At 40.0% G+C, this 21,492-nt stretch overlaps 1 protein-coding gene across 1 annotated transcript in view; it reads right to left on the bottom strand.

Moving 5' to 3' along the window:
* LOC106916795 (neurexin-2-like) overlaps positions 1-21,492 on the bottom strand; it is a 171,686-nt gene that overhangs the window by 104,197 nt on the left and 45,997 nt on the right. Inside the window, exons 7-8 of the mRNA XM_088015978.1 lie at positions 19,658-20,039; positions 17,378-17,568 (exon numbers count right to left, since the gene is read on the bottom strand). Of these exons, the coding sequence (XP_087872104.1) occupies positions 17,378-17,568; positions 19,658-20,039 (573 nt within the window). The remainder of the gene's footprint in view (positions 1-17,377; positions 17,569-19,657; positions 20,040-21,492) is intronic.

Genomic DNA, 21,492 nt, shown 5'->3' with positions numbered 1-21,492 from the left:
TCCTCCATTCTGTCAAGTCGCTGAAAGCAGCAAGTGAAATTATGGCAAGCGTAAGAAAAAGTGAAGAAGAAAAAAAAGGGTCTTTGATGTCAGGGGATATGAATAAACACGGTTTGAAATGCTTCAAGGTTTTCGTATCATCAAAACCTATACTTTATCTTTGAGCAGGCACAAAAACGGAGACCCAGCAGAAACTCCTCCACGCGGGGACAAGATGCTGCTGCGCAGATAAGATCATCAGAAAATCGGAAGAATTTCCCGTCATCTAAAAACTGGGGAAAATTTCACGGCGCAGGACGGAGCCGCAAGGTCAATTATATGTGGACTTTGGGTAATGGAATGAGTCAATGATGTTTGCCGACTTCTCTCCAGAATTAATGAGCACTTGACACTTCATATTTTCCAGCCAGGGCTCCCGGACATTATAATCAATACAATAAATTAGTTAACCATCCGCCTGAGTGATGTCCTGAAATCACAGCCGTGAAAGCCATTTAGCAAACATTAAATTCATCTAAAAAATATAAATAAATTTAAAAAAATAAACCAAACAGTGCATTTTTTGCCAAAGGCAACATGTTTTAGACTCCATTAGCTGTTGGTTTAACGATAGAAGGCGAGAGGTAGTAGAATGGCTGTAAAGTAAGGGTGAAATAATTGGAATTAATTCAAACATTCATTAAACTAAGTGGGCGGGCATTGTGTTGTATTCTGAACTGAATATTCTCATTTAATATTATGGGCGGGACAATAAATCTGCCAGTGGTTTTGTGGTGTGAACTTATGCTAATGAGCAGGAGTGAGTCTGTCTGGTGTAGAGAATCACTCCCCTTACCCACCTGTTGGTGGAAGCAGTGAGTTGGTGGTGTGTGAGAACCAATATAAGAAAATGTGAAAGTGAGCAAGTTGGAGAAACATCCAGTGTGAAAAAAAAAAAAAAAACTCAAACCATCACAGCAAAGGATAGATATAAAACCAGTAACTCACATTTGTTGTTCTTAGATTACACTTTACCAAATGACCAACTGACTTTAAACGCACCATATTACAATTAGTATTGGTCTAGAGACCATATGTGATTAGATTCCAAACATATGATTGGACTGTATTAGAATAAACTGGAATTTAGGCTAATGCTAATTCTGTATAATGTCAGCTGAGTTAAACTTGAGATTGAAAATAAACTTGGCTGATACTGACTGAAAAGATTTCCTTTTTCTAAAACAGATAGATGGTTTCAAAAACACCTGCGACAACATGGAACCATTTCCAGAAATGTTTTCATCCACATGGAAACACAAAGAACGGCCCCAAAACACAGTTTTTTACTCCTCCAAACCTGCAGGTGGCAGTAAACAGGGAGTATGGAACATGCAGTTAAAACCTCCACAAGAAGAAAACAAGAACGGTGAACAACAAAAGATGAGCGGGTCCTCTAGAACTCCATTTCTGGTGAAAATAAAATCAAAACAATGTTTCCCTTTTAGAGAAAACAATCCAATGTGATCGGGGTCTAGAGATCAGAAGCTCAGTTAATGATACTTAAATTTTTTTAAAATTCAAATATTTGTAAGTGATATTTCTCCTCAAGGTTATAATGTTGAAATTAAATTATATATAAAAAAGTGTGTATTCTGACATATTTAAATGGTTTTCACAAAACGTGACAAAATAATATTTAGCATGGAAAATTCTCAGAATGTCTGTTCTTGGCTACGTTAGAATGAATAATCTAATATACATAAAATTAGTTTAGACAAAAGTCATTTATTGGGTCAAGAACAACATGATAAATTGTATGACTCGAGTTATCTTAGCACAGGCTTTATTAGCATTAATGCCTGCTTCAAAGTAAGAACAATGAGCTGAATAAGGTTTGCTCTGTGCCAGACGCTGCATCCTATGCTGGCTCTGCTGGACCCAGCAGTAATGTCTGTGGTGCTGCTGAAGAGCTCTAAGAGATTCCTGGGATTGGACAAAATATAGCCAGGCAGGCATCACAGAACACCACTTTCACCTCCATGATCACCGTAATGACCCCTCACACTGAGTGGAGGGATGGGTGTGTTTGAATATGGGGCCCGAGAGAGCCACTGACTCTACCGTTTGAAAGAACACACCAGGCTGACATTTATGTAAGGAAGAGAAGGTTTTCAATGGGTTTTAAAGAGGGATGAAGATCTCTCTATTGATGCTTTCATTAGTCCTTTAAGGCATAATCTTAACTGTTAAATCATGTTCACACCTTGAGCACACTTTGGTTGTGGTCAAAAAACAATCTACTAAGACTAAAGAAACTTTATTGTTGAAACTAAGAAATACTCAACAGTTCTGCACTTCTATTTCAAACTAATTGTTGGGTTATTATTATATTAAGTACTTTACCTTTACTTAATTTTTTTTTCAATCTGTGTTGAACAAAAAAATCAGCTTGGTGGCCACATAAAGGGAGGGAAGTATCTAAATATAGTTTATAATGTTGTAACAACTATCAATCAGGGAAAAACTATCAAAAGTCACTGTTACAGTTGGAGAAATCAAGCTTTTCACAATATAATTGCTGTGAAAGTAAAGAAAAGAGCTTTGTGTGTGTGTGTGTGTATATATATATAAAAAATAAAAATTCCCCTCTCACCCTCCGTGGGTGGTCTCTTTCATCCTCTGAGCTCGGGTCCTCTACCAGAGGCCTGGGAGCTTGAGGGTTCTGCGCAGTATCTTGGCTGTGCCTAGAACTGCACATTTCTGGACTGAGATGTCTGATGTTGTTCCTGGGATCTGTTTGAGCCACTGCTCCAGTTTGGGGGTGACTGCCCCGAGGGCCCCGATGACCACAGGCACCACTGTGGTCTTCACCTTCCAGGCCTTCTCCAGTTCCTCTCTGAGGCCCTGGTATTTCTCCAGTTTCTCATGCTCCTTTTTCCTGATGTTGTGGTCACTTGGTATTGCTACATCCACCACAACGGCTTTCCTCTGTTCTTTATCCACCACCACAATGTCCGGTTGGTTCGACATTACCATCTTGTCTGTCTGGATCTGGAAGTCCCACAGGATCTTAGCTCGGTCATTCTCCACCACCTTTGGGGGTGTCCCCCATTTTGACCTCGGGGCTTCCAGTCCATATTCTGCACAGATGTTCCTGTACACTATGCCCGCCACTTGGTTATGTCGTTCCATGTACGCTTTCCCTGCCAGCATCTTGCACCCTGCTGTTATGTGCTGGACTGTCTCAGAGGCCTCCTTGCACAACCTACACCTTGGGTCTTGTCTGGTGTGGTAGATCTGAGCTTCTATTGCTCTGGTGTTTAGGGCCTGTTCCTGGGCGGCCAGGATGAGGGCCTCCGTGCTGTCCTTGAGTCCAGCTACCAATGGCTGGAGTCCAGCTTTCTCCAGCCATTGGTAGGATTTCCTGATATCAGCCACTTCAGTTATTTGTCGGGAAGACATCATGGGCTTGTCTTCCCATGATGGTTCCTCCAGCACCTCGTCCTCTGTTCCCCATTGCCTGAGACATTCGCTGAGCACATCGTCCGTTGAGGCTTTGTCCTTGATGTATTTATGGATCTTAGATGTTTCATCCTGGACAGTGGCTCTCACACTCACTAGTCCTCTGCCTCCTTCCTTACGGCTCGTGTACAGTCTCAGGGTGCTGGATTTGGGGTGGAACCCTCCATGCATGGTTAGTAGCTTCCGAGTCTTAACATCCGTGGCCTTCATCTCTTCCATTGGCCAGCTAATTATTCCGGCAGGGTATCTGATTACTGGTAAGGCATAGCTGTTTATTGCACGGATCTTGTTCTTGCCATTGAGCTGGCTTCTCAGGACTTGCCTTATTCGTTGGAGGTATTTGGCTGTGGCTCCTTTCCTTGTGACCTCATCGAGGTTGCCATTTGCTTGTGGTATTCCCAGGTACTTGTAGCTGTGCTCTATGTCTGCTATCGTTCCCTCTGGGAGTGAGACCCCTTCTGTGCGGGCGACCTTCCCTCTCTTTGTAACCATCCGGCCACACTTCTCTAGTCCGAATGACATCCCAATGTCAGTGCTGTAGATCCTGGTGGTGTGGATCAGTGAGTCGATGTCTCGCTCGCTCTTGGCGTACAGCTTGATGTCATCCATGTAGAGGAGGTGACTGATTGTGGCCCCATTCTTAAGTCGGTATCCGTAGCCAGTCTTGTTGATGATTTGGCTGAGGGGGTTCAGGCCTATGCAGAACAGCAGTGGGGACAGAGCATCTCCTTGGTATATGCCACATTTGATGGACACTTGTGCAAGCGGTTTGCAGTTGGCTTCAAGGGTGGTTTTCCACAGCCCCATCGAGTTTGCAATGAAGGCTCTTAGAGTCCTATTGATGTTGTACATCTCTAAGCATTCAATGATCCAGGTGTGTGGCATTGAGTCATAGGCTTTCTTGTAATCAATCCAAGCGGTGCACAGGTTGGTGTGTCGGGTTTTGCAGTCTCGGGCGACTGTGTGGTCTACAAGGAGTTGGTGTTTGGCTCCTCTACTATTTATGCCGATGCCCTTCTGTGCCGTGCTCATGTATTTATCCATGTGTCCGCTTATCTTAGCCGCTATGATGCCTGACATGAGCTTCCATGTTGTAGAGAGACAGGTTATTGGCCGATAGTTGGATGGGACTGAACCCTTTGAGGGATCCTTCTGGATCAGGATTGTGCGCCCTTCAGTTAACCATTCAGGGTGAGTCCCATTCTGTAGCAGCTGGTTCAGTTGAGCTGCCAGTCGCTCATGGAGGGCAGTGAGTTTCTTTAGCCAGTAGGCATGGATCATGTCAGGCCCTGGTGCTGTCCAGTTTTTCATACCCGAGACTCTTTCTTGGACATCTGCCACAGTGATGGTTACCGGGGCTTGTTCAGGGAGGTTGCTGTGGTCTTCTCGTAGAGAGGTTAGCCACTGTGCCTCCCTCCTCCCTTATGCCGTAGCATTTGTGTTGTACCTCGTCAATCTCAAGTTGTGATAGCAGTTGCCGTTTGCGGATGTTGGAGCACTGAGCTACTAGTTGTTTGGCAGTCATTGTAGACTGTGGGTGTCGAAGTAACCATTCCACCCTCAGTCTTTGCATGTAACCCCTCTGACTAGGGTTACTTGAGTAGTAGCATTCCAACAGATCCATGTTTTCGTCTCTCGCCCATTTCCGTCTTGTTCCAGTAGCCCATTTTTCATCAAGGTGCTCTGGTTCCCCAGCACCTGACGCAGACCTTGTTTGGCCGGGCGACGTCTGAGCCGGCATGTCATGCTTATCAGTGTCTCTCATTGTATGAGGTAGGCTATATAGCTCCAAGGGTCTTGCCTAGGGACCCACACTGCATAGCTCAATTGCACTGTTGTAACTTGCCCCAACCTGGATTCGAACCCCGGTCTCCCAGGTGGTAGACTGGTGTCTTACCCACTGAGCTATACAGTCAGCTATATATATATATATATATATATATATTTTATAATATATATATATGTATATATATATATATATATATATATATATATATATATATATATATATATATATATATATATATATATATATATATATATATTATAACAGAGAACTTTGCTTTTATGACAAAGTGTTAAAATCCAACATTGGTGTTAGGTGGCTCATTTCCTTTGGTGAGAACACCTCAGAAGCACAAAACCAAACCTGTGTGTATTTCATCCTCGGCTATAATTGGCTCCCCAAGTGGAGTGATGGTTTCACAGTCGTCACCCATATCCACCAACACTCTGATATGCATTATTTACATTCGTCATTAGGAGAGGTCTGATAATGAAAAGAAAAAGGCCATGAATGCGCAATGTGCGATCTTTGGGCTCAATCCACAGACTCCCTCTAGACGACTCTCTGGTGAACACAGAGCCCACCATTAACTTTCATTAAATGCTCTATTAAGATCCTCTCCCTCACTCTTGGTTTCTCCCCCGCTCTCTCTCTCTCTCTCCTTTTTCTGCCTCGTGTTTGCCTCACCGTCATGCTGGCTCTAATTGGTGAAGATTGAATCATTACTAATCAAAAAAAAACCCACACAAAATCAACCACAAAAACAGAAACGATTGTCGGGCGATGGGGTGTGTGTTGCAAGGAGGGCCAGGACAACGGCAGCGAGCCGGAATACGCAGGGAATCTGATTGCTAATTACAGAGGCGCTCCCTTATCCACAGTCATCACAACAGGACGACTGGTCTGAGGAATAAATGTTGAGCCTGCTTGTGCAGTAATTGCCGATGCTAAATTATAAGTTGTCTAATCGTGTTGTGCGCATAGTCTCTGTGTTTGGAAGGTCTGAGAACAAATGATATGGAAAGGCAGAAGGCAACTGAAGCTATAATTACTTGAGGGCGCGCTATTTTGACAACAGGTGTCTCTTGCTGTAGCTGAACTCCTCTGTGACTACAGGTGGCAGAATGCAGCTCTGAAGTGGTTCCTTCAGACAATGCTTTAAAAATAGCTCTTCATCTGATTATTTGCAGGAAACTGAAGAAGGGAGGTAAACATGGCTGTCATTTCTCATTACTGCTGCAATAAATTCAAACTTATCTTACCTATACATACCTCTCAGGGATGATGCTATGACTAGGCGTGCACTGATTGCAGCTTTCTGGTCATGACTGATTTTTAAAAAAGTCTGATTTGCCAATTGCGATGTTCTCGATTTTATTATCTGAGAAGTTATTAAATGTAGCGACAAAGTTGCTAAGTTCCACTGGGTTCCAATATATATATATGTATGAAGTTGTCTTATGGTTTTTTAGCCGAATTAGGACTATTTTTTGCACCACTGAATCCTAAAATGACATCCATGTTTCTCAATCAGGTCAGGTTTTTATTTTAATTTGACTTAGACAAATCCAATCTTCAGACTAAATTGATGACATTTTTGTGTCATCATCAGTTCATTTCCCTTAATATTTCCCATTCAAAAAAGGTTTTAGGAGAAAAAGAAGACGTTTTAACAGATTGTATTAATTACATGTAACAACCTTGGATTTCTGTAAACTGAATAATAAACACTGATAAGGGTAAGTACATGTGAACTGAACATTACGTCTCCGTCTCTGTCCTGTCCTGATGGAATCTCTCCTCCTGCTCATCACTCATTGATCAGATTGTCCAGATGTGAGAACAAGTCCTGCATTTTGATGCTCATGTTGCTCCATAGTTCAGAAAGTTGACCTGATTGAGCAAAAGCAATGTGAGTTTAGGATTCAGCTCATTGACATGACCATAAAACAGTTGGAAAAACCCCAGACAGTGTTATTGGCTGTTGACCAGCTGGCCTGTAATTTGCTGAACAAGCAAATGTTATCCATGAAGGGTCCTGCTCAAAACATCCACCACTAACACAATCTGACACTTTATAAGACTCCTTAAACCTTCAGGAACATGAAGGCTAAAGGAGAAACCAAAACAGTACAAGCAAAGTGTGCTTAATAAAGTGGCTGGTGAGAGTATATGTAATTTTACGGGGATGAAGTTTATGAAAGTGTTCATCCTAAAAGAGTTTGTGGCCTCCCTGACATCCTTCACTGCTCTGTGAGCTCTTGACAAATTCTTGGCAGAGTTACGTGCCAATGCTTGTTGAAAGATTGTACAGTGGCACAGACAGGCTCCATTACGTACTTTTCACGCTTCTTTCCCCCCTCTGAGATGTCACTCTGCATTCAGAATCTTTTGCTTTTCCTAGAATCGTCTCTGCTGTCTCTCCCGATTCGCTCCGTCACCACCTTTCATTCCCCACATTCCTAATATTTGTCTTAGTCTCTCTGCCGTCTCGTTTTGCTCCGTCTGTTATTGTTATTGTGTCAACAGGATCCAGAACTTCCTTTGTTGCGTCGTTGTTTTACCTCCAGTTTTATTGTTAGAAATTGTTTCTAGAGTAATGGTGACAATAAATTGAATACTCAACGTAAGCAGTCATGAGAAAAATGAAGCTTTCCACAACACTCAGAATAGATATTGGAAAGCTAAGTGAAGTGCAACAAACGTGAATATGGACTTTTATGAATTTGATCAAAGCATAAATGTCCCCTGGACAATTGTTTCTCTGCAAACAAGTGTGTCGAACTGGAAGGTACGTGAAATAGGCCACTGTACACTTTTGGCTTTTTTTTTTTTTTTTTTTTTTTTGATAATCTGACTTATGTGCTACTACTGCACATAAGTCAGATGGTGGTGATTATTAGGTGGTGATTAGAGACACAGAAAAGGGAAAAAGAAATGAGACGATATAATATATGGAGAAATTGTAAAGAGAGATAGGTGTAGTTATTGGAAAGGCTACATGCCTTTACCATGACATAGGTGGGTTGGGTCAATTAGAGATTTCATTTAATTTTTTTACTGTTTTTTTTCTCCTTTTTAATATTTTTTAATATTTAAGCTTTCATTTTAAAGAATACCAAAGAAGTCTTGTAGAGTGATTCAATATTCACAAAGTCACCAATTCACTATTGTTTTATCTAAAATATTCAAAACAAAATGCAGTTTGGGAAGCTGAAATACATACATGTAATGCAACTTCACATCTGATTTGCTGGCATTTACAAAGCAGCCAATCAAGAAGCACAATTTATTTTACTTGGCATTGATTGGCTGTACCCCCAACAGCAGAGAGAAGGAAGACTGTAGATATTAGCTTCTGCGCTAGTGCTAAGACAGATTCAGCGGTGTGTATTAATGCCTTTAAATATATATTTGGTGCTTGAGCCTTTAAAATAGGCAATTATGAATAATTTTACAGGAGGTCTCAAGTATTTGCAGATGTTAGGTTTTTGCAGGTGGCTGTGGCCCCTCACCTCCACATATACTGGGGCTCCACTGCACATCCAGATGCTGCTTTCATTGCTTATTTTCAATTTCATGAGAGTCTAAAACAGTAAAAGTAATTTAGCTGCTCATTCATGAGTTCCAGGAGAGTTTCACAGAAAGCTATGATGAAGAATGTGATGAGTTCAAACAAAACGGCTGGCTGGCTGGCTGGATGGATGGATGGATGGATGGACCCTCCAGGAAGATGTAGTAAGACTAATGGTTAATAGCTTACATCACTGACAAAGAGGCTTTTTGTATTTCTTAACTAGTAAATGGTTGCTCTGTGTACAGAGGAGATTTTTAATCAGAAATAAGGTGGAAAGTTACATTAAAAAAAACTGAAAAATCAATTTGGAACGTCATCTGACCACGGGGATCTCCACTTTACATGGCTCTAATAGCTGAGACTACATTATATTTTACGTCAGTCAGGTTTCATCAGTTAAGCTGAATAAAAAAAGTATATTAGGTATTTTGAAGCAAATACCTTGAAAAATGTGACAGAGTTGAATCAAAGCCAATCCCCATGTTTGAATATTTATACAGTTTATGTAATTAAATGTTTAATGTGTGCTGTCTAAATAACCGTGTGCCTTGACTTATAAATGTCATCCACATTTATCCAGATCAGCATGTTCATATCTGATTTGTAACTTTTATTCAACTTGAGGAAAAAGAAGTTGACTCCTCTGCATGGCCTTTATAAAACATTATTCAAGTTCCTTTTTGAAATGGCAATTAAAAAAAAGAATGAATAAAAGTGACATTTTTTCTATTAGTTAAATAAGTTTGCAAGGCTACAACTGATTAAGCTTTTATAAAGAAATTGAATTTGAAAAATAGCAGAGGGTCACATCACTGACGGTCAAGTCAGTTTCAATGTTACTGTTAATTTATCAGAGGGTCACGGCAAAATTAATAAATGTATGGGGATCTTGGATGTTCATGCAGCTTATGATCCATTTGTAGCAAAAAAAAATTATATTTTAACTGTGCAAACTAAAAATTCATGAGTGTATAGTCACATCTAGACTCCATCTGCTACTTGTATTTACTTTTGGTCGGGAAGCCCATGATGAAAGGGGCGATGAAGTGGGAGAAAGGAGGAGGTTGGGCAGAAAAAATGACCAGAGGTCTGAGTAATCCCATTGTAAATTGCAATAAAAGACAGGTGAGACCAGCAAAAACATCTTAAAACACACTGCTCTACTGCAGCACTCCACAGAGCCTATCATTTTCGCAAAGTGCACTGACACCGAGAAGGAAGAGAGAGGAGACAGAATAGGGCAGGGTTGGAGGAAAAAAAAAAAAAACGAAACAAAAAGAGTCTGGAAGGAGGAGAAGCCGTCTGCTTTCACCCGTCTGAAGGATAACGCTTACTGAACATTAAAAAAAGGCGCGTCAAACAGGGATGTCAAACTCATTTTCATTTTGGACCATATCAAAAGTCTGAATGTTCTTAAAGGGCCAGTTGTGTCCGAATGTATTGATAAAAACCAATTTGATTGTTAAAATATCAATAAATAGCCGTTTCAGCATTCAGTAAGTGTTTCTTAAAATAAAATTATGTTGAATATCTTTTCACTCCGATCAGTCCATCAAAGATTTAAAGATTAACTTTTGTGGTTTTTCTGCAATCAAAGTCACAGATTTCGTGGCGCTAATTTAGAAATATTTGTAAGGAATTTTCACAATAATTGCACTAATTACTTGTTTTTATTAAACTCAATGTTTTTTGGCCAATTTTGAGGAAAAAATGTCTGTGAAATCACAAGAAAATGTTAGCAATGTGTTGATTTTGTGTGAATTTTGTGAAAAACTGGAGGGACTTATTGATACAATTTGCAATCTAGAGGGCCACACATGAAGCCACAGCGGGCCGGATTTGGCCCACAGGCCTTGAATCTGACACACGATGTAAAACATTAAATGATGAGACTGACTATTTTATCAATGTAATGTAAATATAATGATCCTTCATTAGATGATATATAGCAACAAACAACATGTTGCTGAAAATGCTAATGAGAGAGAAGAAGGTGACAAAAACACAGTTTTTTTTTGTTTTGTTTTGTTTTGTTGCGTTTTGCGCAAAATTTCCGGACGTAAACAAAAAACATTCAACATGTCTGCAGACGACGGATGGATGAGGATTAACACACACAGCTGAATGGCATCTTCTGTTCCATTTGCTGTTTGAATTGTCTCAAAAGAAATAGGCCAAAATGTTCATTTTTTACCATCATCTCAAAGTATGTACTCCAAAAACAGGAGCTAATTTTCCTATTTTTTTCCTCAGAGAGAAAACACTGCAGTCATTTTAAGACTGAGACGAGTTTGGAGGGGCGCCGCAGAAACACGACGTCTCACCGGCTCAGTGTCTTTCTCCTTTCCTAAATCTCAGCGAGAATAAGTGCTGCGAGCTTCCAGACACTCATACCATCTGATGCGCACTGCTAATCCAGTTATTCTGCGTGTGATTTGTTTAGTTATTATCATGCAAATCGTTTCAGGCACTGCCTCGGCAGATCTTCATTACATTTCCTCCTCCCCTCTCTGTCACTCTCAGGCCCACATCCGGTGCAAAGTGAAGCAGAGTTGCGGAGGAAATTGAATTCCTCCTCTGTCCGCCGGATGACGTCGCATTTCTCGGAGCGTCTCGATTCCACCTCTGGTCCCGCCACTTCGTGCTTCCGAGAATTTCAACTGACAACTCTCAGGCGAACGCTGAAATCAGTCTCTCATGAATGCAAACGATAAACACGACGAGCGCGGGAGATTTGGTAGGAAAACAGAAATGTCACCGTGTCCTTTGCTTCACTCCACTCATGTGTCTAATTAGCTACTAGTCACTTGTATTTGGAGAAAGGAGTAAACAACAACGACATGCAGTTTATTAAAGCATTTAAGTCAAAAAGGCCCGTTTTCCCAAAGAGCAAACGCCAAAACTGAATTAGATATTAATGAACATGCTCACAGCTTTTTCATGAGTTTAAATTAGTATTTTGCATCTGAGGGGAAGATTTTTTTTTAACCCAACACCTGTTAGCTATGAGATAACACTCAACTATCACAAGGTAAAAAAAAAAACAGTTTTTTTATTGCAGTATTACTTTAATACACAGAGGTCAGTCAATCCATACAATTACAAAAAAAAATCCCAAGAGTAGTTCCTAAAACTGAAATATTATGATAAAACTGGTTCCCATCAGGAGCGACATGGTCCACACTGACCCGTCCTCAGAGCTCCTGCAGAGGAAAACTTCAGTTGAGACAATACAAACTAAAAAAAAAAAAAAAAAAAAACTCTGGATGAATACTTCATATGATTCAACATCAACTGCTTGAAGCAGACTGAGTAAATCAGACCTTCATGGTTGAATTGCTGCAAATAAACCACTGTTGAACGAAGAGAATAATAGAGGAAGAAAATTGGGGTTTTGGTCTATCAAGTTCAAATTTGATTTTTTTTTTCTTTTGGTTTAATCTGCTATCTTTTTTATTTTTTTAGACAAAGAGAAAGCGAACCATAGAGGTAGCTCCTCTCTTAAAGCATTGAAACTGTTGGGCCTTCATCCCAACAGATCAGATCAACCTCTCGTACTGACAAAGTTTACTCAGATTTTACATTAACGGGGAATCCCATGTGGAGTTTTTAATTCACTTTTTTTTTTTTCTTACATGCCAGTTCTTGTAAGGCAACATGAACTGAAATAGAAAGATGCATGAATTCTGGTCTGCATTGGTTTCAATCCCAAGCTCAGCAGACTGAAGTTCAACACGTCTCCAACTGGAAATGGCTCCGACATGATCAAAGAGCTAATATCCACTTTGCCACCTCCAAGTGTAGAAGTCATTAAAATGCGAACACCAGTTTGCAAAACAAACAAAAGCTTCCTTCATGTTTGCATTCACTCCGCTTTGTTGGAAAAAGGAACATGTTCAATGTCATCTCTTTACAGTTGCACAAAAATTATCCCTCATTAGCGAGGAGCTTCAAAAGAAATGAGCCAAAATACGACTCCCCCCCTCTGTCTGCTTGATCTAAATAAAATAAAAAAAGAAGCTTTGTTATATTTGATGCACTGGTGATGAAATGTTTCTGTTGTCAACGGTGGTATTGATATGCTAAACTTTTTTCCTGTTCTCGATAGAAAAACAAAGTTAAAACCAGTGGATGTTTTTATTTTAACTTTCCACATGGCAAACGCTGTAAATTCACCGTCAAACGTCACGACAGCTTATGACAACCACCATCGATTAAAACCAGCTGTCATTCATCTTGTCGTTATGAAAACATTTATGTCTTGATTCACATGAACAGTCAGGTTCTGTTGGGTTTTGTTTTTATTTGTGAAATCCCCCACTGGAAAATGCGAGCCTCTACGCTGAGGCTTTCAACTGGATTTGTCTCATCAAGTTTCCGTAAAATTAGTAGATTCACATTTACTGAAGCATTGTGGGTAGTAGTAGGCGGGCTGGTGAAGAAACATAAAAAGAAAAATCACAAATGCAGCTACAAATAACTTAACACAAAATAAGCGCATTGTGAAATAATTACCAATTTATGCCCATTTAAACCACTTATATTCCAAAATGTAGTAAATGCATAATGTTACTTTATTTTAACCAAATAAATTAACATATTCTCATCCAAAATTGTGTCCATTATATTTTTATAGTCAAATACATTTCACCAATATTTATAAATCACATAAAAAAGGGGAGTAACTTTAACCACATACATATTTTAGCTAAATATATTTATTACCTCGACAAATCACCTAGTAACTTTTGCTAAATGCATGCTTTTTTCCTTTGCCGTCTTTTAATTTCGCTAGTTAATCTTCATCAACATCAATAGTCTCCGTGTCGAAATGAGACGAGTCACAAAGGATCTTTGTGGAAACAGAGAGGAGCTCATGTTCTCCTTCGCTTCACTGAGAGTCGAGCACCGACAGCAACAGACCGAAACAACACTCAGCTGAACAGGACATGCAGCACTAATTGTGGATCACTATGTTATACCATGAGTGGTAAGACCTGCACAAACAAATGGACTCTATTAGAGTCTGTTCAGCCTTGATACTGTTACTGATGCCAGCGTGTCGTCAATCCCCTTGAAGCTTTCTGTCGCCAGTGAAGAGGCTGCTAATTACTCACACCAAGTTCTCAGGAGACGGAAACGTTAATACTGGGCGATGATGTCGGTGGGGCAAAAACAAAAAACGCACAGAGCTCCTAAAATACAACCAGCACTCGGTCGTCAAGGCACTTGTAACGGAAGTGAAATCGAAGTCATGACGTTTAAAATGTCCTTCTGTTTTCACCAGCAACACGTCAAAGGGAAATGTGTAAACAGAGGTAAAAATACAAAACCAGAAAAATAAGAATGTACAGTAAGGGGGGCAAATTTACAATATAAGAACAATATTGTATGGTTATTTAAGTAGTAAACAGAGTGCAACCGAGAGAGGTAACACGATGTGCATATTTCTGCTTAGAAAGCAGCAAATGACTATTTATATGAAATGTAAAGACTGTAAATAAGAGCACCTGCTGGGAGAAAGCCTCTGTGTTAACGCTCCATTTTTCTTAGTCAAATGCTTTAAGAGCCGTTGCAGAAGGTCAGAGGAGCCAACTGAGGCTCCGGAGCCGCAGACTGCAGTCCCCTGATGTTAGCGATGACGGTCTCTCCTGGAATATTGATTCACATTCCTGTAACATATATCGCGCTGTAGAGGGAAAACGCTTTCCCCACAAGCCTGTGGTCAATATTTCCTTTTAAATCATTTCACTTTTTATTTTTGTCACACAACACGACAAAAACTAAACGCTGTGTAGAGTTTTTTTTTGTTGTTGTTGAAAAAGACCAATCAGTGCCATCCTCAGGGAGTTTATGTGTTGTTCCGTCAACGTGTTTTAGCCGACAAAGAGGAAATGCCTTGAAATGTTTGTTCTTTTTTTTTCTGCCAGTCCAAAACAAAGAGAAGGAAAACAGAAATCCATTTTCCCCCGTTTTCTTTGCGCAATTACACAGATAAAGCCTGGAAAATTGGTGTGTTTCTTCCTTGAAATGCAAGCTGAAATGGTGTTAAAAGAGAGCAAGGAGATTGTGGAAAAATGGCTTATTGTTGCCTTTTTTTTGTGTTTTTTTTTTTTGGTTTGATATACAAAGCTTTGTTTAGGGGCTGCATAACACGATAAAAGCACACAGCATGCATTTCATGTGCGTGTGTGTGTGTGTGTGTGTGTGTGTGTGTGCGTGTGTGTGTGTGTGTGTGTGTGTGTGTCAACGTTAGAGAGTCTCAACCCTGCTGTCAGTTTTTTTCGTATCTTGTATTCGTCAGGAGACTTTTTCCACCTAAGGAAGTTTAGACCTGGAGGTAACGCTCTGGTGTTCGTGGAGCTGGAGATGTAGGCTCTGTTTTGGCAGGGGGATTGTCACGGCTGAAACACAGAAAATGTTTGAATGCCCAATTAGACGAGGGAATTGAGGAGAGAAACGTGCCCCGTCACTCCCTCTTGAGGTTCTCCGAATCAACATTTGCGATCCCTCCAGCTATTACAGAGACTCCTCCGTCTCCGTCCCCCTGCAGGCTCGAGCAGAGAGCAGGAAAGTTTCATTCATGAGAGCTGACACATTAATAACATGAATTGGTTAATCCCCAGAATGCTGATTGGCCACCAAAGATTTCCTGTCAGTTGTAGTCGTGAGTGACATCATAATTTAGATGAATATCTGTACTTAAATATGCAAACGGGGTTATTGTTACCTGCGGGATTTTGTCTCTGCATGCCTAACTGGTCCCGTTTACGATTGCCTGTTTATCTCATCACACTGATTGCATTGGACAACAGTTTATTAAATGGCAGCAGGGCAGGTAGTGAATACTTTAACTGCTCCATAATGTCAAGCGAAGGGAATGTATTAGACTTCATCTACAGGTTGATAAGCACTGGTATGACTAAATATTTGAAAATAACTCTCCCGTGGTGTAAGTGTGGCAAATGTCACGGTCGGACAGTGGGAGGGAAGCGGGGAGGTCATGTTGTCCCATCAGACCGTCAGGTCCCAAAACCACACAGAAAAAACAAATGCATAAAAGCGCACGCAGGGTCAGTGGGACCCTGCAGTATTAAAATAAAAATAAGACATAATAAAAAGCTTGTCTTAAGACTGCAGAAGAGTAAAATCCCTCCAAAATAATCATGACATAACACCGTAATGGGCTGAATGTTCTGTTCTTTGTGTGGGAAATGTTTGCGTGTTTTTGGGGTCTAATCCTGATATACTAGGGGAGCTGTTGTGAGGCAGTTGCTATGGCAACCAGTCTGAGAGTAGTGTAGCCAACAGAGCAAGAAAACTGAAGAATACGAGTGTTTTCTTTTTTTGTTTTTGTTGGGGTTTTTTTTTTAAGTTTTTTACCTCTAGTGGCTTTTATTTGTAAGTGTCCAGACATGAAATTAGGTAATGAGAGAAGAAAGAAGACATGAGGCAAAGATCACCAGGCCAGGATTCAAACCTGCGACGGTCGCGTTGAGGACTTTTTTATGTGGGTTGTGTTTAACCTCTACCCAACCACAGAACCCCTACACGAATTATTCTTCAATGGTTTTTCTGCATTTTTTTTCCCTTTTTAGTTAACAGGGCAGCAATGGCTGGCAAGTAAAATAATTGTCTTTTTGCTTTCCAGCGTTGTGCACATGCACACAATTTCCAGATATAAACAAGATCATCCAACATGTTTGTAGAATAAACACCCTGAGGTATTAGCCATTTAATATGAGTCACTGCTATATATTTGAATCGTATGGATCTTTTGACGGCAGGCGCTCGCCCCAACATCTGAGGTGTCTTTTTCTGAAATTTGAGCCATTCAGCATCAGAATGAAACATCTAGGTTTCTTCCTAGCATCGCAGGCTTTTAGAGTTTGGTGGTTGTACAGCCTGTCCACTGTTATTTAATACAAAGCAGCTTCTTTTGGTTCCCTTTTCACATCTGTTAGGTTCTACTTCGAACTAAAAAAAAAAAAAAACTCTCCAAAGCCTCCAAATTACATATTAGGAAAAAAAACCTGCTTGCAATTACAAAAGCTGTAATTTTTCCGTTTCCCAGGAGCCCTGAGAGATTTTTAAGACTCTTGGAGATTCATTTGACCACAGTTATTTCAAAATAATTTGCAAGCGCAAAGCATGATGCATTACATTATGACTGTTATTGTTTTTTGGAACTGAGCACATTCATAAAAAAAGAAAACGAAAAACAAGACAAGGCCGACATTCTCTACATCCACCACAGAAAGTGACTTTTCCTTGTGGAAAAAGAAAATCAAAGCTTTTAAACAAGACTAAGTCTGAAAGGCTGTGGTATTCTGAAAGTGGAACTAATGTAGATTTCTGCCTCAATGTGTTCGTGGCCACTCTCCAACAACACTTGAGGGGCAGAACGGAAGGATGGCGCATGCTTATTTCCTTTAAGTGATCACGTTTCATGGAGGATGTGTCGCAGTCCCACATGAGAAGAAAAAGAAAAAAAAAAAACCTGTCCTTACCTTTGAGGTCCAGGTTGCGGGCTCCGTTGGAGTGCTGCGTCACGGTGCGTGAGTCGATCTTCAGCGTGTGTACATTGTTGGCATCCCGGGACACCACCACGTTGTGCCACTGATTGTCGTTGAGCGGCTTGTCTGAGTTGCCCTTCATTAGCGACGGGCCGTTACCAAGATCAAAGACGTAGTGAACGTACCTAAGGCGAAAGGAAGCCAAGTATTAAAGTTATGTTGCTATTTTTGGCTTAGTACATCACCGACTACAGAGGGAAAACTAAAATATGCCTTAACATATTGAAAAGAATAAAATCAAAATGGTACATGAATTACAGTAAGTACAGTCAATGTCAGTCAATAGAAATTATCATCTTTACTGTCTAGTTGAGGTTCTCTCATAACACATTCAAAGCCAAACAGACACAGACTCTATAGTTCGACTGAATGTGAATCTTCTAAATCCTGACTTGAAGGGTATAAATATTTATTGAATCACTTATTCTATTTGTGATATTTTTATTATCAGTATTTAGTAGGGATGCACCAATCAGATATCGGTGCCACTTCTGATATCTGAGGATTAGTATCGTCCGATAATGAAAAACAGCTGAACTGAGTTAAAATATTTTATTTTTAAACACAGACATAAATGTACTGACATAATTGTTCAAACTTATTTGGTAACTCTGCACCAGTACAGCACGCTTAACACTTAAATACACCAATAGCTTCACAAGCTTGGTCAGACATGGGAAAATAACATAACTTTAATTATGTCAGTCAGCGGAATTGAGAGTAGAACAGCCAATGTGAAATAAATAGTAAAGAAACAAACAATAGTTTCATAATTTCAGCTAAACATAAAAAAATAAACTAATAAATCTTTTTTCAAACGGTTCAGAAAGTACAAGTAGGAATTCTAAATAATGTAAAATAAAATAAAGCATGAGAGGAAAATGCATAGAATTAGATTGAGTAGACTGGGCACCGATACCCGATACAGAATTTGATTCAAAATTGACGTTGATACAGATATACAGATATTAATATTGGATCGGTGAAAGTAGAAATCAGTTTTCACATTAGAGGTCAAAATGACCTCTGCTGCATTTTTTTATTTTTTATTTTTGTCAAAGAAACCAAATGCCTGTATTATGAAGAAACCAAACCAAAACCAAAGAAAGTGGCTAAAACCTTCGACAGGTTGAATACTTTGCATAGGCATTGTAATTGCGTTGATTTGTTGTACCTAATAAAGTGGCCACTGAGTGAGTGTACATTCCTTGGTAAAATCTGTGGGAAAATAAAATAATCAAGGTTTGCGCTCCATGTGGGAACATGTTTGCTTTCATGCTGTGCTGACCTGAAAATTGAAAAGCGTCCCTCTCTCCTAACGCCGTGTTTGTTCACACAAACGGAAACAACGCACCTTCTCCGAGTCAAAATATGGCTTTCTTTTGTATTTCTGATTGAGATTACTGCTGCACATTTATTCAGGGTTTTGTTGTTTTTTTTTGTTTTCTCACCTTGATCTGAATTCTTCTGTGATGCATATTGTCTTTGTGGCAGTAGCGGCTTAAAAGCTTTTGTGTGTAACAATGCCGACAACAGACCACAAGAGACAGAGAGAGACAAAAGGAAACACGCCTGTCTTTGATAGTCTAATTAAAGAGCAGCTTTTATGCTGGTACAATTCACAAACTTAACCTGTTTAACTCGGTGCTAGTCGTTTCAGGGCTCCAACAGATGTTGGTTGTGAAAAGACAGAATGCTTAACCCAAACACTCGCTGGATTCAGTGTTCTTTCTCAGGTAGTGTGCTGTAAGATCAGCGCTCGTTGGAGTAAATGAAGTAGCGCACACGGAAAAGTTCCAGTTGTTTGCGGCTTTAGTGAAACAGAAAACGACTACAAAGCCTTTCCAGTTCAAGTCCAACTATGGGGATATGTACAAGCAGCGCAATCTAGATCTGTGATCAGTGCCGTGTTTCTCCTATAAACTTCAAAACACTGCCAACAAATCTTACTATGGTTGGCTATATGGATCAAGTTTCATGATCAGGGTATTTAAACATGTAGTCTGAGCTCTAACACTGAAGTAGTAGTAGTTTAGTCGTATACTTTTAAAAGTATGTACAACAAAGAGTAAACCTAATCCAGTATGCAGTCGTGTTTGTCTAATACCAACCATTAGTGATTAAAAAACACAACAAAAAACAAGGGAAAACCTTTGGTGGTCAATATTAATAACAGAATTTTATATTCTGGAAGTCAGCTGAACAGAAACTCACCCTTTCACCAGTTCCACAACGATGAAGTCGTTCCCATCTCCAGAGTTGAAGAGCATGAGGCCATCCGGCGTGGTGGTTTTGAACTGAAAGAACAGGTGCATGGAGGCGTAGGCCTGCAAAGTGGCTAACGCTAAGTAGCTGCCTTTCGTTCGAAACGTCACAGGATCGGCGATGATGTGCCTCATGCCAAAGCGGGCGTTCAGTTCGCAGTAGGAGATGTCCCCGTTTTTACACTGATCCAGGTAGGGTACGCTGTTGAAGGACAGGCCCTGCAGGTGGCCAATGAAGTTTGAAGGCACAACGGAAATGAAGCGGCGCTCTGTCATGATGCCCGTCTCGATGTTGTGGAACTCTAGGCGTGTGTGGGCACCGGTCATCTGGCCTGGAAACACAGAATGTGTGTATTTACCCATGACAGTTGTCTTTGTACTACTATTATTTGTTTCTCCAAACTTAAATATTTCAAGACTATTTTTTATATCAGACAAAAATAACCAGAGTACACACCAAAATTAGCTTTAAATGAATGTTTTCAAACTGGCGCTAACCTGACCTGCCTTTTTACCTAGTTAAACTTAGTTTCGCTAGACTCAACAAGGTGTGATTACTGCTAGTCATCTCAAGAATTATTAGAACAATTATTAGCACCTCACTAAGAACCAAAGGGAAGTTCTAGGGAGTCCCAAAGTTGCCAGTCAACTCCTAAGAGTTGATGTCAAAAGTATATTAACGTCACATTCAGAAGGAACCCAAAGCATCATCTGAAGCCATGCAGACCACAACTGACTCTGTTTTAGGTCAGCTTTTGTTGACTCAAGAATAGAAATGAGACTGTAGGGAAAAATGGCCTCCATACAAAAGATAAATAGATGAACATTTAGGGAGCCATTACTTCACATGGGGACAGGGGATTTTCCCCTTTAACTCACAAATCCATCATTTCAAAACTGTATTTTGTGTTTACTCAGGTTATCTTTGATAATAAAATGTGTTTGATGATCTGAAACATTGAAATGGAACAAGAAAGAAAAACAATCAATAAATATACATTTATGAATGTTATTCTAATAACTGTGTTACCGTCCATATAATGGTCTAAATTACTTTTGATAAAAGTGACTTTCTTTTTTGCCTAAATGATCTTTTGGCAAAAAATAAATGAGCCCATTATTTTAGGTAGATGACAATATTCCCTTTTTAAGCCGACTGCAACACCAATAGAATCAACTTGTGTGTGGAAACTTTATTTGTGCATTTTAATCTACTGACCAAATGAACCCACACTGATGAATATTTTATCTAATTCTATTAGAGTTTACTGCTTTTAGGAAATCCTAAATTGATCACGCTTGTTTTGTTTTCTGTTTTTACGGCCTCCTGTGAACTATATTACCAAACCGTAATGCAGAAAATCTCTTGATATGGCTCTATAGTCTGCTGATTCGATAATGTTTAAGAGGGAGTTGTGGAGTAATTAAGCTCAGCAGAATTTCACTCAGACCCCTCTGATAAAGCTGCTCTGTGCTCAGTTCAGACCCCTGAGGGCTTCACTTTTTCTCTCCATGTGAAACGGTTCCTGAGCCAGTCAGGACTTCACAGGGTCACTCTTTGCTTCTGGCCCCTTGCATGTTCGCGCATTATTCTCACCTTTTTCTCTCTCTCTTCTTTTTTTTTTTTTTTGGCCCTTCCGTTCTTTCACCTGGGGCCACAGCGCTGCAAATAAGCCAATTCTCTAGACCTTTCATCCGTCTTCTGTTATCAGTGCATAATATTCCTCTCTTCTCTCTTTAGAAAGTTCTCTCTCTGTGAGAGCAAATTGGAACTCAGGTCCTGTA

Source organism: Poecilia mexicana, unplaced genomic scaffold (genome assembly GCF_051168715.1).
Source record: "Poecilia mexicana isolate PSO_F unplaced genomic scaffold, ASM5116871v1 scaffold_18, whole genome shotgun sequence".
Taxonomy (NCBI): Eukaryota; Metazoa; Chordata; class Actinopteri; order Cyprinodontiformes; family Poeciliidae; genus Poecilia; species Poecilia mexicana.
The sequence above is the reverse complement of the archived record's forward strand: the minus strand, read 5'-3'. Positions and strand labels throughout refer to the sequence as shown.